This window comes from Canis aureus, chromosome 21 (genome assembly GCF_053574225.1).
Source record: "Canis aureus isolate CA01 chromosome 21, VMU_Caureus_v.1.0, whole genome shotgun sequence".
NCBI classification, from domain to species: Eukaryota; Metazoa; Chordata; class Mammalia; order Carnivora; family Canidae; genus Canis; species Canis aureus.
The window spans coordinates 43067477-43088045 of NC_135631.1; the positions used below are offsets into that span (position 1 = coordinate 43067477).

At 33.1% G+C, this 20569-nt stretch overlaps 2 protein-coding genes across 5 annotated transcripts in view; one reads left to right on the plus strand and one right to left on the minus strand.

Annotated features, from left to right (window-relative positions):
• COG5 (component of oligomeric golgi complex 5) overlaps positions 1-20569 on the minus strand; it is a 296918-nt gene that overhangs the window by 196603 nt on the left and 79746 nt on the right. The gene's annotated exons all lie outside the window — the stretch shown is intronic.
• Positions 9844-17058, plus strand: GPR22 (G protein-coupled receptor 22). 3 transcript variants are annotated; one of them, XM_077864020.1, is made up of 3 exons: positions 9844-10297; positions 11248-12288; positions 13925-17058. In XM_077864020.1, exon 3 carries the CDS (start codon positions 13950-13952, stop codon positions 15249-15251), a length of 1302 nt encoding a protein of 433 aa, XP_077720146.1. In that variant the 5' UTR covers positions 9844-10297; positions 11248-12288; positions 13925-13949; the 3' UTR covers positions 15252-17058. The 3 variants fall into 3 exon arrangements, with proteins under 3 accessions (XP_077720146.1, XP_077720145.1, XP_077720147.1); XM_077864019.1 differs by having other exon boundaries at positions 11248-12191; XM_077864021.1 differs by having other exon boundaries at positions 11248-11514.

Sequence of the window (20569 nt, forward strand, 5' to 3'; positions counted from 1 at the left end):
ATTTGTTGCCCAATTCTGGATGCCAATAGCATCCCAACCCCCACACTATTCACAGGTCAAGTACATATGCATGAATATAAAAATTTTTTCTTAAAAATTTATTTAAAAGATAATTAGGTATTTAAAACAAAAAGTAACCATCTATTATGAAGTTTATAAAGCAGGAGTAAACTTTTTTAAAAAAATAAGCACAAAAACAAGCACAAAAGATGGAAGAGGGACAAAGGAAGTGATATAATAAGGATCTAACATTATATATGATATGATCTATAATTTATAAATAGACTATGATAAGTTAAACATGTATATCAGAAAACCTAAAACAACCACTAAAATAAGGAAACTAAATAATATTATTAATAAGTCAGTAGGATACTGATTACTCCATTTTATTTACTATTATTCCATTTTATTTATTAATTATTAAAAATTACTAAAATTCCAAACAAAATGGAATAGTAAAAAGTTACTCAATCCAAAAGACATTTAAAAAGGAAGAAAAAAATGAGTAAATAATACATGGAGCAAACAAAACAAATGCCAAGTGGAGGGCTTAAACCTAATGATATTGAAAATTATACTGAATGTAAATGCTCTATGCTTCAATAAAGATATAAATCAGATAGGAAAAAAGTCAAAACAAATTATTACAATCTACAAGAAAACATACCTTTAAAACAAAGATACAAAAGTTTAAAAATAAAAGATTGAGAAAACATGTATGATGTAAACCACAAAACAAACCTGTAGTAGCTATGCTGAAATCTGACAAAGCAGACATCAGAATAAGAATAAATATTAGGGTTAAAGATGTGTTTCATCATATTCTTAAATGTGCACATATCCAATAAAATATATGATGTAAACACTGGAAAAAGTCAAAGGAGAAATATACCAATCCAGAATTAAAGCTGGGAACTTTACATTGCCTCTTTCAATAAAAAGTTATTTTCAGTTAAAGACTAGTAACACAAAGAAACATAAAACCAGAAAAGCTAGAAAAGATGTGATCAATATTATCAATCAACCTGACCTATTTAACACTTAAGAAACTCCATGGGAGAAAATACATGATTTTCAAACATGGAAAATTCACCAAGACAGATTGCATTTTGGGCTCTTACACAAATCTAAATAAAGTTTGTAAAACTGTAATTCTACAAAGTATGTTTCCTTAATGAAATTAAATGTGAAATAAGTAACAAATAAATTAGAGAAATTACCAAATATTTGGAATTTGGAAAAAGAACTTAAATAACCCAGGTTATTTAGAAATTAGAAATTAAATAACATACTAAACCAAGGAATACAATACAAAATCAAATTTATGGGATGTAGGTAAAACTGTATGAAGCACATACCAGATAAAAAGAAATTAAAATCTATTAAAGACACTTTCACCAAAATAGTAGATGGAAGGAGACACTAAAGGTAAGAGCAGGAATCAATAAAAATAGAAATAATAATAATAATAACATTGTTCACTAAGAACAACGAAACCAAATGCTTGCTATTTGGAAAGATTAGTAAAATTAATATACCTCCAGGCAAACTGAAAAAAAAGACGATACTAATATCCAATATCAGTAATGAAAGGAAGATGCAACACCAATACTACAGATCCTAAAATACAATGAGAAACTTAAAAACAAATGGATGCTAATAAATTTTGCAAATTAAATGATACAAATTACTCAAACTAATCATCAAAACAGACACGAGAAAATAGAAAATCTGAATCTATTAAATTATTTGAATTTATAACTAAAAGGTTTTAAGTAACATAAAACCTCCTAGGCTCAAATATCTTCTCTTTTGAATTCACTGAACATTTAATGAGAGAAGAGTTTTGATCTTATATAATTTTTTTAAACTAAAAAAAAAAAAAGAAAGAAAGAAAACATTTTTCAATTCACTTTACAAATCCAACACTGTCCTGATTCTAAAACCAGACAAAAACACTACAATAAAAGATAGTGGCAGGTCAATATCTCTCATGAATATACAAACAAAAGACTTTACCAAAATTTTTGGGAATACAATCTTGCAGTCTCTTCTAATTCTACCCTGACCAACTGGGGTCGTGAAATCAAGCTTTTATTATGATAAATAGCTGCCTGGAGAGCTTAGGTTATAGGGCCACCAACCAACTCAAACTCTGAGGAAAAACAGGTACCTTGAAGGGCATATGGGACATGAGTACCCTCTAGGAAAACACTACTGGATACCAATAAAAATAGTTCAGCTAAAACTGCTAATGGATTGCTAGGGGCTGAATGTGTGCTAGCAAGAAATATAGAACCTATGGAGGCCACAAAGGCAGGCCGGCATACATATCCCAAGGTTCCTCAAAAACCTCACCATGTACACAACACACAGACAAAAGGATTAGGTGCAGAGTAAGTGACCTGGAAAGTGCCCCTGTTGGCGGGGGAGTGGTGACAGCAGCCGCCACTGAGAGCAAGGGATAAAGTCCAGCCTGGATCCTTTCCACCATGTCTAATACAAGGGGGACGGGAAGGGCCTGAAAGGAAGTACAACAAATCCTATCACTCTCTGGACACTGCTGAAAACCCGTTAGAGCTAGGGGTAGGAAACGGCAAAAAACAAAACCAAAATAAACCTATACCCCTGGGGGAGGAAAAAAAGAATTAGTCCTACACAAGTGGAAGTAAGGGAGGGACACTGAGAAATCCCCTTTCCCAAAACCCAAGGCACAGTGGTTGCCCAGTCTATTATGATGGATATAATGCTATATCCGAAACAGGAATGGATCTGGGTAGAAATGGCAGCAATCTGGGAAGTACAGGCTCGAGTAAGCCTGACAGTCACAATTTGTTTCCATGGTGTGCAGCCCCAAAGAGAGAGGTTTTTGATCTCTTGATCTTCCCAGTGGCACAGCTAAAGGTAATAGCCCAAGAAGTCCAAAAGTCCATAAACACTACAACGTTCATCAAGGGGCATATTGGTCGGAGCTATGAGAACAGAGTTGAGTGATCACCTCCATTCCCAGGTTTCTGTAGCTGGCTCTGGTTGAAAAGCTACAGCAGCACAACAGATACCATCAGCTTTTATCTGGGCTGAAACATAAGTGAACCAGGCCAAAGTATTTATAGGAGCCTCTGTGAGTCAAGGTTCCCACTAAGCCAGGAGCTCTGCTTCAAGAAGTGAGAGATGCTTTTTCAGATGTAAGAGGTATGGTTTTTCCCAAAAGGGGTCACTTCCACCCCTTTATGCAAAACCAAGATGATGCTAAGGCCAGGCTGGCTGAACAAACCATTTTCATTTGATTAATGCAATTTCTTGGGTCCTTTTCTTGTTAATGTCCAGTCTGAGTTAACCTACCCTCAAAACGGCAACATCATGCCAGAGAGTTGCAAGGAGGCTATGGGTCAGGTGAGTGGTTTTAACAAGATCTTAGCAGTAGGCCTGAAAAAACAGAGGTGCACTTGGTAGCTGGGTCAGGCAGGTGGCACTGCTGTACTAAGAAATGGCCTGAGTACCTTAGAAGCAGTCTGTCTAACTAAAGCTGTGATTTTCTTCTCTTTTCTCTAGGGATAATCCATTGTTTGTGCTGGATCACTCAGGGAGGGGACCAGCAGCAGCCCACGAATGGGAGAATCTTCCGTGAACTTATAAGCATTCACAGTGTAAGCACATATAAGTAAAAATGGCAATACCAAATATACATTTGGAGGAGGAAGCCAGAACAACGGTATATTGAACAGACCCTGAGACTCCACCCACACTCTGGCTTTTCTTGAATTTGACTGTTTTCTCCCCTGCGGGAACATAGAACAAGGAATTTAACACACACACACAAAAGGAACTATAGCCACAGCTGCCAGGGGAAGACATTCTTTTTTGACCAGGAGCATGGGGAGTACATGGGAGTAGGGGGTGTGGGGGAGGCTAACCTGCAGAGGAGCAATGAGGTGATGAGAGGCTTTTCTTCTGCTTGGCTCCTCACACCAGGGTCCGTGCGACTTACTCCCTCAAGTCTCCCAGCTCCTCCAAGAGCCAGGGCGTCCTTAATTTGCCCTGTGCACACTGCCAGAGGTCCACCCTGCAGTCCTCAGAGGCTTCAGCCTCCTTGCTGCCTAGCATGCTTTCTCCCCAAAGGACCATGTAGGATGGTGCCTGGCCACCCTATCCAACAGAACCATAAAAGTTGGAACTCCAAAAAAAAAAAAAAAAAAAAAAAAAAAAGTTGGAACTCCCACACCTCCTTGAGGTTCCCTACCACATAAGGCTTGACCTGAGGCAGCTGAGATTAAAGGAAGAGAGATGAATCAGAGGGCACAGAGCAAACAGTAGTTCTGCACCAATAGGCAAGATTCACATCTATGTCCAAACTGCCTGCTTGGACTGAGCAAATAAAGTTTTAACGTATTCAGTCTACCCATCCTCCTTGTTGACTCCTTTTAGTTTAGTTCTGGGGACCCCTTGATTCAGCTTTTGCCTAAGGTCCAGAGGCTTACTGTCTTATTGATATAATAGCCTCTTCCCTCCTCCAGCCACGAGAGTGAATATAAATAAACCAAAGTATCATTCAGGCAGCTCTGTTCTACCTCTCTCGGCTTAGCCTCTAAATATTCGTTTACAGGTACGTCAGCAGGGGATCTACTAGCTTCCCACTTCAACAAGAGCATTTGCTACTGGATCTCATATCCCCTAAAATGGCCCACAAGGCCACTCATCTTTTTTCTTGCAGGAAGCCATGTTTCTGTCAACATCATGATCTTATTTCCAAAACTGTCGAAAATCATGAAGGGTCAAGGATTTTATTCTACCTTCAAGCTATGAAGCTAGTCTGTTCTTGTCAAGGATACTGGCAGAAGACATAAGATGCCTGGGTCATCGGCAAAGGATTTTATGACCCATGACACAGCAAGCGGTAAGAGGATCACGTCAGCAACAGCTCATTTCCCATCTAAGGCCCCTTGGCAGAGGGGCCCAGGTAAACACTATGTATACAGTGGGTTTGCATTACAGCCAAACAACACTGAGCTTAGAAAATTTACCATTTTTGTACAAGCAGAAGCAAGTCTGCTCTTCATCTGGGGAGTCATTACTGCATGCCTCAAGGTTGCTAGCTTCAAACACAACTCTGAGAACTGGACCAGATAAAGAACAGTCAGGTCTTTGCAATCTTGGTGTATCTAGCAATACCCAGCATACCCAAGGACATTCAGGAGTGCTCAGGGCTCTTGGCAGAGTGCTTCTCCCAACACATTTCTATCAAATCTAATACTAAAAGTCCTAAGCAGTACAATAATGCAAGAAAGAAAAGTCACACATGGTTCAAGAAAAAGTCACTGGTCTCTATTTGCAGATGATATTAATTGCCTGTACAGAAAATGCCATGGACTTCATTTTTTAAAAAACGTCCCCAACACTAATATATGAGTTTAGTAAAGTTGCAGGATATAAGGTCAAGAAAAAAACAAAACAAAACAAAACAAAAAAAACCTGTATTTCTATGTACCAAAAGTTAAAAATTGGAATTTTGTTTCAAAAAGGTAGGTGCTACTTTAATAGGACTAAGGAAGTGAAATAATTAGGTACAAATCTAACAGAATATGTGCAGGATCTATAAACCAAATACCATAAAACACTGATAAATCAAAAAGATACCATGATCATAAATTGAAAGACTCAATATTGTTTAAGCAGTTGATTCTCCCCTATTTAAATTGATCCATAAATCCTTTGCATTATCAATCAAAATCACAGCAGAACTTTTTGTAGATAGTATATCCCTAAATGGGGACTAGAAGCAGTAGTAACTGAAGATATATTGCTGTATTTTAATAGCACAAAGTCACCAGTGAGCAGTCTTTAGCTATTATTAGTAAACTATGAAAACGCATCCATTTTCCCAAACGGGTGCCCTAAGTGGTACCATGGAAATGAATGAGTCTAGATTGGAACTTTACCATTCTATGGCTTTACACATTAAAAAAAAATAATAATAAAAAAGCATTATGTGTCTAACCAATTTCAATAACAGACCACCAGTTCATAGATGATCATTCCACATCTCCCACTAGATCATGGGACTCATTAACAGCACAGACAAGGGGATTTGCCATAGCTCTGTTAAATGTATAATCTAGTTCATCAAATGACTTGGTTTCAGGACACAGAAATGAATGTGATTCTGTATAATAAACTACAAAGAAGAATTATACAAAGAAAATGAAGCAAAAAAGCAAGAAGAGAAGCCAATGAGGGAAAAAAAAGCACGAACATGACTGCATAATTCTTTGATGTAAATATAAGAGAAAAACACCAACAGAAAGCATCCATAATATTTAAGAATGTAAAGAGGAATGTAAGTTAGTGAAAATAGAAAGCCAAAAAATTGAGGGGAGTGGTATTAAGCTGGACTAACATTAGGACGACAAACAGAGATCAAAAAGTAGTAATAGTCACAGAGTCCAAAATCTAAGTTTGGATGAGAAAATGGAAAGGAAAGCCATGTATTTATTTTTATAATATATGTGACGCTGGCAACTGACTTACAAATACATAGTGTAAAAAATAAAAATGAAAGAATTTAAATATCCAATTTAGGTGAAGTAGGAAGGTTGGGGAATAATAACATTTTGTGGAGTTTTCTGTTAAGAATATATAATCCTTATGCATGTACTTCATGGAATTATAATCAGTTTTCAATTATTCTCATACCAATAACGAGTCACCAACATTGTTGATTCTCTACTACTTTGGCTACTCCCCACTTGATGAAGGTTTCAGCAGATGGTCCATTTCTATTTTTCTGGTAAAACATTTGTTGTGAAAGAAATTTAAAGTTGAGAAGCCAAATGAAATTTCTGAATTGTCTTTAAACTGAAATAATTCTTTCTTCATTGGGCTTTAGTATCAGAGAATTGAGTTAGCTATGTTAAGTACTCACTGAAAGAGCACCTTTGAAGCAATACAATTTAAAAAGCAGATTTTTCAGCAATTAGAAACTGCTTTTGCATATATTTTGCCATCAGTTTCAAAGCACTTTTTAGTTGTGGTTAACTTCAGTATTTCACAAAGTTGAATTTTTTTCACTTACAAACTCAGAATCATCAAAAATGTAGCATCAGAACCAGATACAAGCTGGATAAGAATGACTTGACATCAATAGTGTGATGTAAATGTGAACAACAAATTACTCTCTCACATTTACGGCTGTCCAAACTTAAGGGAACACATGTATACAATTAAAAATCAAAGGCTCCGTATCAAAAATGTTACATATTAAAATTTCTATGCAATCAAAATATTTGTAACAAAAAAGAAAAACAGAACTTGGGGAAAGGATTTTAATGGAGATATTTGGGGTCTTAGATTCCTATCTACTGCTTAGTTATCATTTGCAAGGTAAAACTGTTGTTTTAGGTTATTAATTAGCCAATTAATAGCAAATCTATGAAATTATTTTATAACAATAAAATCTGGTCTTAAATCCCCAATTGTCCAAAATGAGTATCCTATATAAATACAAAATGTATTAAAGGCACAAGTGTAAAAATTTGTTCCTATGGAAATAATAATCTTTGTAAATTCTGACATGTAATTTGACACTAATTTTTTCGTGAAAATAATATAATCTGACTTTGAATCCAGTGGTCTAGATATTTTCATCTTTGTTAAAAACAAAAGAAGTGAGGATTATCCTGCTAACAAATCAGAAAACCTTTTAATTACCAAACCAATTTGTGGTTTTAAAAGGAAAACTATACTAAGCATGTGTGGTGCAATAAAAATAATTGTTGTTTGTGATATCTTGTATATCTTTAATCACAAGGCACTTGCACAGGGAATAAAGAGCAATGTCCAAAGCTAAGCTATTTTGCTGCCATTATTTCTTACAGAGATAGTAGAATTTGTTTTATTCAAAATAGTCTGAGTATAACTTGGAAACACTGTATTACAGAGAGCTAAAGAAAACAGAAATAAAGAAACAGAAATGGAAATAAACTTCAACAAAAAGAATCAAAGCTATATTGTGTCCCAAAGAATGCCTGACTTGCCAAAAGTCATATAACTAATAAGCAGTGACTGAACCCAGATCATCCAATTCTAAGTCCCAAGTATCTTCAGAATTTTCCAGAGATGTGGGGGAGGGCGGGGCGAGGAGGTTACCGAATTCTAACACTGCTCTGCTAGTAACTTACCTAGACTTTTTCAAGTCATTAAACTTTGTTCCTTGGTTGCCCCTACTCCACAGAGATATTTTGAGGATAAACATAAGCATATTTTAACTCTTTGGAAGAAAATCACTGTGTATTTTACTATGTTAATGATTTCTTACTCCCACCACAAGTTTCAATTGATGCTAATATGTTTTCTCCAATTTTAGTTTGAAGCTCTGGTGTCAGTCTGAAGCTTAAAATAACATTGTGTGTGCATGTCCTTGCACACTATCTTTCAACATGGTTGGCATTCTAACAACATCCTTTTCTGCAACCTTCAAAATGCATAGAAAGTAGCACAACAGTATTTTAATTTTTAGCACTACTAAAGCCTTGCCTCCCAAAGCTGTGCATAAAACTTCAGGAATTCACAACAAAATTTTCTACCACATTACTCTCAACTTCTATACAAATACAATTCAAAATTCATATACTACTCAGCTTCCCTACCTGTGAAGCTTAAATACTACCAGAAGATTACAAAAATGTATACTGCTTTCTAAAATTATAAAAGAATTCCAGTTACAAACTGAAAATTTAGCATACATTTTAAAAATGAATATTAATAGTCCTAAAATAATAAAAATAAGTTATGATCAACATTCTAATAATTCAGTCATTTGCAAGGTCTTCTATTTTGTCAACTGATATAGAATCCAGCCACTTTATATACTCAAAGCTAAAAAAGCATTTTCCTCAATACTTAGAACAGGTAAGCAAAGTTAATAGAAATTTAATTTTAAAGTAATATTTTAAGTTAATTACTTATACTTGCTTTTATTCATTTGACAACCTATCTATCTTAAAATAATTTAGCCTTTTAACCTATTAAGACACATAACTAACTTCGTTTTTCCTTTACTGGTATGTTTACCCGATAACATCAGCAAACAGCTACATATCATATTTAAGGCATAGCAATCCATTAAAAGGTTAAAAACAGAAACACCCAGTTGAAATAAAATATTATGGCAAATGATCAGTATATACCCACTAAATAAAAGGGTTACCAAAGGTGAAGATAAAAGTAATTTGAAAGGAAAGCACATGATTAAATCTTTATATGTTGAGACTATGCTAATAGCAATAGAATTTTTAAAAAATATTCTAGGGTAAAACATCTTGGATCAATCTCATTAATATTTTGAATGAATGAATGGAATGAATGAATACCTGAATGAATACGGTAGTCATAACAATGTTTAACACCTTGAGATGCTAACACCAATTTGAAATACACAGAGAAGATGACTTGAATACAAACAAACTAGTTGAAATTCAATGTGGTTCACAGTAAAGATGCAGTGGCTTTCTATTTGTAGAACAAAGAATTTCAACCAAAAACATATATATGACAAAAATATTCTGGAGTGCAATCATCTAGGCTTCAAAAAGAATATACACTTTTTACCGTGTAATTCTTTCTTGCCCCCCTCCACCTCCCTGCATCTTTTAATGTTTGGCATAAGTGAACAACAAACCCAAAATAGAATACACATTTTTAAAAGACTAATTTACTCATATTCTATTTAAGAGCAGCATACAACCACTTATAAATATAGCCTTTTAAAAAAACACCCTTATATAAAACAGTGGGGGGGGAGAGGAATCCCTGCTATACATATGAAGCACAGTTTAAGCCCAATACAACTGACCAATCAAAATTAGTGAATGCACTGCATCTCTCTGCAGTGGAGAGAAGCGACAAGGTAGGCTGTCATTCTGCAAAAGCTGCCCAGAACAGGCTTTCCTCTGAAAAGCAGTGCCATTCCTTTTTAGAGAGACTGAATCTAAATGTTGTCTCTGGAGACAAGAAGCCTTCAGTATGTTCAATTACTTCATTACGTTTTTCAGATGCTTATTGATTCCACAGTAGGAAGAGTGAGACTGCAGCAGCCTCTAAGCAGCACCACACGTTCCATACATTAGCAGTACTGCTGAGACAATGGCACAGTACAGACATATATTTTCATTAAGGTCTTTTCTGAAGAGATGTTTATGACCCTCTTCCCCCAGTCCTCTGCTAACAAGTGAACAAAATGAATCAATCAAAACTGGAAACGCTTCAACTACATCAGGAATGTATCAAATCTTTAGCGGAGGTAAGATGTGTTCCCTTATTACAGTATACAGCTGCTTTTGAACTGGCATAGTGGGGTAAAATTACTTTGAAAAATTTCAACCTAAATTTTAACAGTTTATTTGCTTAATTCTATTCATTGCTAAACATGTATTTTTTTAGATCTATTTCTTTTAAGACATAACATTTTAAATGTAATTTTTTTAGGATGCAATGTTAAATACCAAAAATTTTTCTTTGTTGATTCACTACGAAGATACCAGCTTTTAAGTCACTTCAGACCTACTAAATATTCTGAATGTCATCTGCACAGTTTTTCTCAAGTGCTCAAAAAATGTTTATATTTCTTAAAAGAACCAGGTTTACTATTTAGTTATTATTTATTACTCAGTTTTAGGTTAAGTTCATTATTGGGCATGTTCATTGAAAATTATTTAATTTGCAGTTACATTTTGCATTGCCTTTTACATTTCAACTACATGAACAACTTCATCAGTGGAAATTTATAGCATCTTACCGTGAAATGTTTTAATCAGTTAACATTCAAACTGTGTGCTAATAATTAAGCAAGCTACAATATTTTCCAGTAGGAAATAGTGTTAAATTTATTATAAAGACAAGAGAGAACGACGGTATGTTTAGTGTATACTAATTGCTCATAATCTCTGAAAACACAGGTTAGCTTCTTAAATGAGCAGAAATTTGTCTTAAAACTGCAGCTTTTCCTTCACAGTTATATTTATAATGTTACCTCTGTTATTAAATAACATAACATTTGCAATCTCTGTTCAGAAAAGAAAATAAAGGAATCCTTAAATTTATGTAGAAGTTGTGGCTCTAATAATACAGCTGGCTTACTTTGATAACGAATACTGTGTATGGTGTTGGAAGTCAACAAAACTAAAGTAACTTTGAGTTAATTGGACATTATTAGGAACCCTATTTTTTAACTATTTTTTTCTTTTTCACAAGGGCCCACAGCAGCTAATTCAGTATTTACAACTGACAATATGAAGAATGCATCTGATCAAGCATCTCCCTAGATGTCTCAACCATAAACTGCAGGATTTTATTCTTCTAACACATGAATTTAAGACACTAAGGAGTTAAACCCAGAAAATACAGGGCCACATTACTGCTGGGATATAACACATGGACAGTCATCATCATAAGAAGATTCTGTATAAAAGAGACACAAAAAGAAAAACAATTTAACTGGAAAAGCCTGAAAACAAAATGGTGAGCATTTTTAAAGGGGGAAGTTTATACTTTAACATACCAGGATTGTGGAGCTGATTTCTGAAGAAACAATGAGGCACAGATTGCCAAAAAGAAAATGCCATGCATTAGGAGCAAGCTAAATAAAGCTGTATCAAGTATTTTCTACACTAAATATTCAGATATTCGTAGCAGTTGATATTGCTAAAGGATTTTTTCATCTAAGTTTTATGACTATGTATCCTCTTCTAATGAAAACAAATCAAATTAAATAGCAGATGGTTTTTATCAAAAGAACATGGACTGGATTTATAATATAAAGCAAGTTATGTGATCAAGAAATCATTTCAAACTAATGAGGACTGCTATAGGAACAGATATACATTTGTAACAAAAGGATGTCTAAATACATTTTAGAAGCTAGAAATCGTATGTTTCCTTTTTTGTTTTCACATGTTCTGGAAAATAAAGAGACACTATCATATATTCCCTCAGAGGGAAATATAATTCCTATCATTGAGGAAGTTTCTCTTGGTCGTGACTTTTTAAGGCAAAACAAACACAAGTATTTTGTACTGGTCTTTAGAAATCCATCAGCCAACTAAATCTCACAATTCATACAGTTTGAAGTACTGGAGAGAAAATGAAAGAATTTCTACAAGACATGAAATAAAATACAGCTCCTTCACTGTTGTCAGGTAAAAATTCATGTCAAAATTTGTCAATGACATCATGTATCAATTTGTGAAAAACTGCTATAGTGAGCCAAAAGGCCCATAAGGCAACAGCAAACAGGTAGGTCAGAAGATGCATGCACCCCACCACGCTGTTTAACATTTACAAAAGAAAAAAATCCTGCTCTAGAGGAGATGCATTTTACTTAGTTACTAAGTTGGCATGCTAAATTTATTTAATTATAAATCTAACTGATGTGACAGAGACCTGATGTTTAATCTGTCAGTTCCAAAAATTTGGCACACTTAAAATTTTTCATTTTCATAGGATTTCATGTTAGCTAAGACCTTCACTTACTTGAGTATATACCTCTAGTGATACTTTATACCAAGCTTAAAAAGGAATTGATAATGTTATCATCTGTGTTTCTGAAATATCGCCCCTAAAGTTACATGCATAAATAAAATTGTATTCTAAAGTCTGTCAAAGGTTACATCAAGTGAAAGATTAACATGAATTTTGGAAATTATTATAGCCTTTATAGTTTATGTTTGATTATGATTTTGTAGTCAAAATGCTGTACTTGAAATGTGAAATATAGTTGGTTGTATGATTTTATATTTTAACTGAATATACTCATTACTGACATATTAGCCCACAAAATCAGACATTATTTTTATAAATTACTCTAAACCTCTATACATTAAAATATAGATTTACATGAATTAGCAAAAGAGTTCTTTTTTTAATTTTCCTCAAAATTATACACACTGGGTGATTTGTACAAAAGATTTTACAGGGAATGTGTAACTCTAAAAGATTCCTCAGAAAATGAGCTTTAGATACCCCTTTTCCAAAATTTCATGTTTTACCTTAAAATCCTGTTTAAACAAATAAAATCAACTGACATATTCTTTTAAACCACTCCAAAAATCGTCACTTCTTAAGATGATATTATTAATTTCAATTTACCCCTCCCACAATAAATGAGAGGGTGTGGTCACAAAATCATAAATCATTCACTGGAGTGATTAGTACTCTTTTACCAAGTTTTGTGGTGGTTAAGATAATGTCCTTTTTCGTCGAATTTTTATAACACAGGTTTGTCCATTATAAAGTTCAGTGAGCATTTTCACTACAAAATATGTAATATTTACCACTTGCCTACTTCTGTGGGAAATAGCTCTAAATATCCTCAAGCACACTGTAGACTCTTGAATACGAATTTCAACCAAGAATAGGGACAAATGGTTTCAAACTAGTGCTCTGTGCCATTTATCATTTTAAATGAACACTTGTCCTGTTCATTTGAAATCTCACGAGAATAATTACACCTACACTAATTATGCTAGAACATATTAAAATAGCGTTATTACCCACCTACTCACAACACTTTAAAATGAAATCTTAAAACACTGGGCTAAAATTAGTTTTGCATACTGGGTAGTTTAATTGTACAAAAATATACTGTATCTCCATAAGCTTGAAAAACTCAAATGAGGAAAATCTTTTTAGGACATTAATTTTGAACTATATAGCATTCCCCATACAGTTATCTTCAAAGGGAGAATCCAATTTTCTGTTACGTCAAAACAATGCAATCTTGTTATCTCCTAATTTTACCTCTGCCATAATTTAGAAACTTAAAAATTAAGCCAAGTACACAATAAAAAGATTTTTTTTTACAAGGAACACATGTTTTATACGTCATTTAAATTGCCAAATATCAAAGAGTTTATTCTATTTCACTTTCTAGGGAAAACACCAACTGCTCCAAAAGAATGTGTTTTTCTCCCATTCTGGAAATCAACATGCAGTCTGAATCTAACATTACAGTGCGAGATGACATTGATGACATCGACACCAATATGTACCAACCACTGTCATATCCATTAAGCTTTCAAGTGTCTCTCACCGGATTTCTTATGTTAGAAATTGTGTTGGGACTTGGCAGCAACCTCACCGTATTGGTACTTTACTGCATGAAATCCAACTTAATCAACTCTGTCAGTAACATTATTACAATGAATCTTCATGTACTTGATGTAATAATTTGTGTGGGATGTATTCCTCTAACTATAGTTATCCTTCTGCTTTCACTGGAGAGTAACACTGCTCTCATCTGCTGTTTCCATGAGGCCTGTGTATCTTTTGCAAGTGTCTCAACAGCAATCAACGTTTTTGCTATCACTTTGGACAGATATGACATCTCTGTAAAACCTGCAAACCGAATTCTGACAATGGGCAGAGCTGTAATGCTAATGATATCCATTTGGATTTTTTCATTTTTCTCTTTCCTGATACCCTTTATTGAGGTAAATTTTTTCAGTCTTCAAAGTGGAAATACGTGGGAAAACAAGACGCTTTTGTGTGTCAGTACAAATGAATACTACACTGAACTGGGAATGTATTATCACCTGCTAGTACAGATCCCGATATTCTTTTTCACTGTCATAGTCATGTTAATCACATACACCAAAATCCTTCAGGCTCTTAATATTCGAATAGGCACAAGATTTTCAACAGGGCAGAAGAAGAAAGCAAGAAAGAAAAAGACAATCTCTCTAACCACACAACATGAGACCACAGACATGTCACAAAGCAGTGGTGGGAGAAATGTGGTCTTTGGCGTGAGAACTTCAGTCTCTGTAATAATTGCCCTCCGGCGAGCTGTGAAACGACACCGTGAACGACGAGAAAGGCAAAAAAGAGTCTTCAGGATGTCTTTATTGATTATTTCTACATTTCTTCTCTGCTGGACACCAATTTCTGTTTTGAATACCACCATTTTATGCGTAGGCCCAAGTGACCTTTTAGTAAAACTAAGGTTGTGTTTTCTAGTCATGGCTTATGGAACAACTGTATTTCACCCTTTATTATATGCATTCACCAGACAAAAATTTCAGAAGGTCTTGAAAAGCAAAATGAAAAAGCGAGTTGTTTCCATAGTGGAAGCTGATCCTATGCCTAATAATGCTGTAATACACAATTCCTGGATAGATCCTAAAAGGAACAAAAAAATTACCTTTGAAGATAGTGAAATAAGAGAAAAATGTTTAGTACCTCAGGTTGTCACAGACTAGGGAAACACCTAAGTTTCATTAAGCCCACATGCAGAAGTTTTACATTTAAACTGTAAAAAAATGAAATTACTGCCAAACAGAAGAAAAAACATTTTAAGTATTGGTTATGTTGTAAATTTTCAATGTAAATGTCAAGATTAGATTAGGTCATATATATTCAATTTCTTCATTACAATGTATTTGTTGCATGGCAGTTTGTTAAAGTAATATTGTGTATATTTTGTCAATATCATGTCCATCAGAAGATATTCGTGTAAGTCATATTTTCTAAATAATAAATACATAGCCTTAAAACAGTGTATAACTTTAAAATGTAACTGACACAGATATCCTTGCTTTTTTTAATGAGGTGTATTTGTTTCTAAGCCACAAACTACAGATATATTTATATAATGACCAGTGGAACAGCACTTTAAGAAGAACAAAAATTATGGGCTCCAAAAAAAGTCAAAATAATTCAGGATTTTCTATGTCACTCTATTATGTTTTCTGGTATAGTCTACTTGCTATAATATTTGATGCATCAAAATAATGAACTACATGTAAAATGGTAATTTTTTGAATGCAGAAAATTGTAAGATTTATCAGGATTTTAAAATTTAAGAACCAAGAAACAACCCTGTATATATACACTCTAAGATAGGGAAACTTTGAAATTTAAGTTTATTATGAAAAAGAGTTTGAATTTCTAAGATTAAGGATACTATGCCTATAAATATACAAATAAACTGACAATAAGGAAGGAAGAAAACTAAAGCACCAGCCTTTCTTCCTTCCTCACTTTGCTTGAGTCTAAGCCAAATGCTCTGGTTTAATATAGTATACTGGTAAAAACCAGTGCATTAAAATAAACTAACTTCCTAACTTTATTCAAGTCAGTCAGTCATTTTGTATAACAGAAGTCAATTATTATAATATGAATAAAAGAGAAAAAAAGACTATCATTGTAGAGAAGCTTCACAAAGCCAACAAATTCTAATTTTAGATATATAGCAACTTTAGAGTAATATAATTTACACAAGGCTACTGTGCCATCATAGCTTCCAAATGTTTCAAAATACAACAGTTCTATTTCCACTCTTAAAATCATTTAAATGGCAATAAATTCTTGTCAAGTTTTTATTCTATATCACTCAATTTAACTTTAATCTTTGTGTCTCACATTTTCAATTCATGTTGGAAAACTATCAAATTATTAATCCTAACTACAGATAACAGGTTTGGGAATCTCATAACAAATATTTTCCAACTGTTATAATCCAAAATCTAGCAATGAGGGCTAATTGGTCTCTGTATCAGAAAAATAGCAATAAGTTACGTTACTTAAAATAGGCAAATACAGTACTTACTACCGTATAGCTGATTCACTGGACAACTTTTCGTCCTATTTTTAAACACTGTATCCATTAAATCAAGTAGCAACTCATTTTTCATAAAATTTTGTCAAACAATTCAATAATACATCATTTTTATGTAAATAAGGGAACTTGAGGTTGACCCAGTGTAGTTTACTGAATACATTAATCCTTGGGGGAAATGAGCACCATGCAATACCTTGAATTCACTGAGGTTACATGGGAATTGTAATAGTGATTTATTTCTGATAATGTTAAAATGTCAAATATTGGCAAAAGAACAGTATCCTTCTGTCTTGTTTTCTACTTTTATGGAATTAAAGAAATGCTTCAATTTGACAAAATGTAGCATAAGAAAGTAAGACATTTTTCGGAACCCTGTAGAGTAATTAAGACTTCAGAGTTAATGATATTAAAATCATTTTCATTCAATAAACATCTTTGGCACAGAATTTCTCCTAATACAGCCATTAAAATTTTTTAAACTAATTTTATACTTAAACTTCCAAGCAAAAAATATAATTGTATTTAGTTTTATAATCTTCATAAAAATTAGACTATTTTAGAATTTTCATATTAAGAGAAACCCTTCGTGTTTTAAATATTTTTAATCTTCAAGTCTATAAGCATGCCAAAGAACTTGGTTAAAAAACATTTTTAAATATATTTGCCTAAATTGCTTTCATGCTCTCTTGTTCTCTGTAATAAGAAATCTAACAAAATAAGTAATAAATGGCAAATATTATAATGTTGCCTTCTAAACTGTTATTATTTCTACATTTGACACTGGAACAGACAATTAATAAGCATTTTTGCCCTCCAATAATGAACTTTCAGGTATACAAAAGTACACTCAGTGATTTACAACAAAGAAAATTCATACCTGCCAAATAACTTCTAATAGCTTTTTAATGTTAAATAGTATAAAATATGTAAACCAAAATAATATTTATGTTAAAATTTCAGCTTTTAAAAACAGGTCACAAATAGGCTTACAATTACTGACCTCAGCTTAAATGAGAGAATGAGAAGCTTGGACAACTTTTTTTATTAAGTGTTTGTTCTATGAAAAAAAAAAAAAGTGTTTGTTCTATGAAAAGGCAAAGTAGTTTTATTTTTCTCATGATGGGCTTCACCAAAATGTGTATGTCTTTCACTGTATTTCTAATAATTTTATGGGAAAAAATACTAATGCCAATTTTTCATGTTAGAATGAAAATTGTAAGTACAAAAGAATTAGAGGTAATAGCAAACTCAATATGGGATCCTTCTTAAAATGATATTTTTCCACCCATATGCCATAAAACACAGACACGGGCATCAATTTATATACGGCTAATTGAGTTAATTCTTCAAAACCATAGAAGTAAAAACTATTATTTTAAAAACTAACCAAACAAGAGCTCAATAAGGTATGGAACTCTTTTGCTTGCTATTCTACCAATTAGCCCCAAACCTATTATAAAAATTTAAAAATTTATAATTGTGCTTTTAAAAATGCCATTCATAATATTTCTGCACTTCTCACCATGGTAGGTCAATTTTTAGGTGTGTGGTCTATTTTTTAATCCCCCAAATAAATTAACAGTAAAATCTAAGTTCTCTGGGCATTTAAAGTCAAACTTCTCATTGAACTGAGATTAGACTGAAAGGTAAAAACCTAAAAGATAAGAAAACAGATACTTAGGCTTTAGTCAACACAGTAATTTGAAGATTACTTTCCAGTCAATAAAACTTTTAGTTTCATTAAATCTTGATTATACACTTAAGTAAGCTCTGTAATTCATATAATATTTGAATCCTTACAATGTAGAAGGCGCTATGGCAGATATGCACATTCATATGGAATAAAGTCATTACCCTGGACCTAGAATCAAGGAAGCTAAAAGTCTGGCAATACTGACAAAAAGGCAGAATGCCTTTTTAAGAAAAAAGCAAAGTTCTTAATAGACTTAAAAAGAAAGAAATTATGTTGGATTTAAGAACAATATACATAAAAGCATTGTTGAGGAAAACTACTGAAGCAAATCTTGAAATAGTAAATTGCTATCTTTGAAAAGTAATACAGTAGTGAAAAGTTGATCTGATAAGTTAAACTGGGGCCAAAGACAGAAAGAAGGCTTTAAGTACTACCAGCAAAGCTATATGAGCAGGGGAATAATACAATGATAAATGGGCTACAAATCAATCAATCAATCAATCAATCAATCAGCAATATGTAGAAAGGTTTCATTGGGTAAGTCTCAAATCAGAAAGCTGAAAAACCAAATTGTTGGTTGGGTAAGACACAGAAGATGGGAAGCATCGGTGATCACCCTGACAGGTAATGAAAGGCCTGGCAAAAAGTGCTGGCAGTAGCTGTGCAAAGGAGCAAACGTGTGACAGGCCATATGAAGGCAGAATCAATGGGGTATGTCAACTGACTAAAAAGATAACTGGTATAAGAAATTGAAGAATTTAAAATGATGGCTAAAAAAAGACCATATGAAACTAGATTATCCTCAATAATCTAAGAACTTTTAAATTATGTTCTCATAAAGTACACAGAAAATGAGGACAAAAACAAAAAGAATTTCTGGCAAAGCAAAAAATTCAATTAAGTAAAATAACATTATTCAAGAATGTTTTAGTTATTATAAACTATTCAAAATGAAAATTTCAAATTGATGTTTTAAAATATCTACTTTATATTTTGCATATTGGCTTATTCAGTTTTTCCACTAACCACATACTTTCTTAATTTTTTAATTACAAAGTTATAAACAATGTGAAAACACAAAGGTATATAAAGTAAAAAATATAAATCTTATATTGCTCCTAATAATTATGAGTATCTATCCAACTCATTATATACATGTCTCCTTCATTCTTTGTTAATGGTTGCTTAAAAATAATTTTTAAAAACTAAAAAACATAGAGCAGTATTTCTAAAAAATGATAATAATAAAATATCAAATACTTAAACCCTTTTCTATTATCATTAAATGATTTTGAGCTAACTTCAAGGTCATCTTGAAAAAGGTAAGAAAAGTAACTTGTCAAATTGTGAGACAGGTTATTTTTCTAAATAGAAGAAGCAAGGAAAAAAGACATAAAATAATCTATTTTTTTCTTCCTTTTCACTAAATAAGATGAGAAAGAAAAAAACTAAAGCAAACTTTTGGAGCTTATTTTTTTTTTACTTCTCGGAAAAGTACACTTGTATATTCTCCTTATGAATGTAAGCAAGCTCCCTACAGGACAGCAATGAAGTCAAGAAAGCTAAACATGAGATGACTAATAATATGTTCGGGGAAAGTAGACCTCAGACCATATTATAAAAGGCGGGGGATGAGGGAGAGGAGATAATTAAACCTAGACAAGGCAGGGAAAAGATCTAAAATACCCAGAGAGATTCAGCACTTAGAGAAATAAAGTGTGAATATAGAATTGTGGGTTAGAGTTCACAGAAGAAAATCCATTTGAAGATGAATTAACAATTTAGCATTCAAAACAATGAAAGCAATTTTTTTTAAAAGAAATCCCAGTTAACAGACTGGGCAGATTAGTAATATAATAACACATTGTCTGACACAAAGTAGAATAAAAATTAGGATGTTACAACAACTCAAACTTTTGAAACAGACAGGTAGATACTGAGATGGAAAAGTAAATGGAAAAACTAGTCTCATCTTAATATGAAAGCTTTTACTTTTTTGTAGAAGAGAAAGAGCTGAGCAAAACTTAAACACAATATTTCTCCCCTTGGTCATGATAAAATAACGTGTGAAAATAATTCTAAGTATCTCTACCCTTCTATTCACACATTTTTTAAACAGACCTCTATAAGCTGTATCCATGGCTTTCAAGCATGACAGCTTTGTACTTCCACCAGCAAGTGGTAAAAAGTGCTGTCATTCCTGTCACTGCCACCAATATCAACTCCTACCACTATCAAACCCTGAAGCATCAAGTAAGATAAAG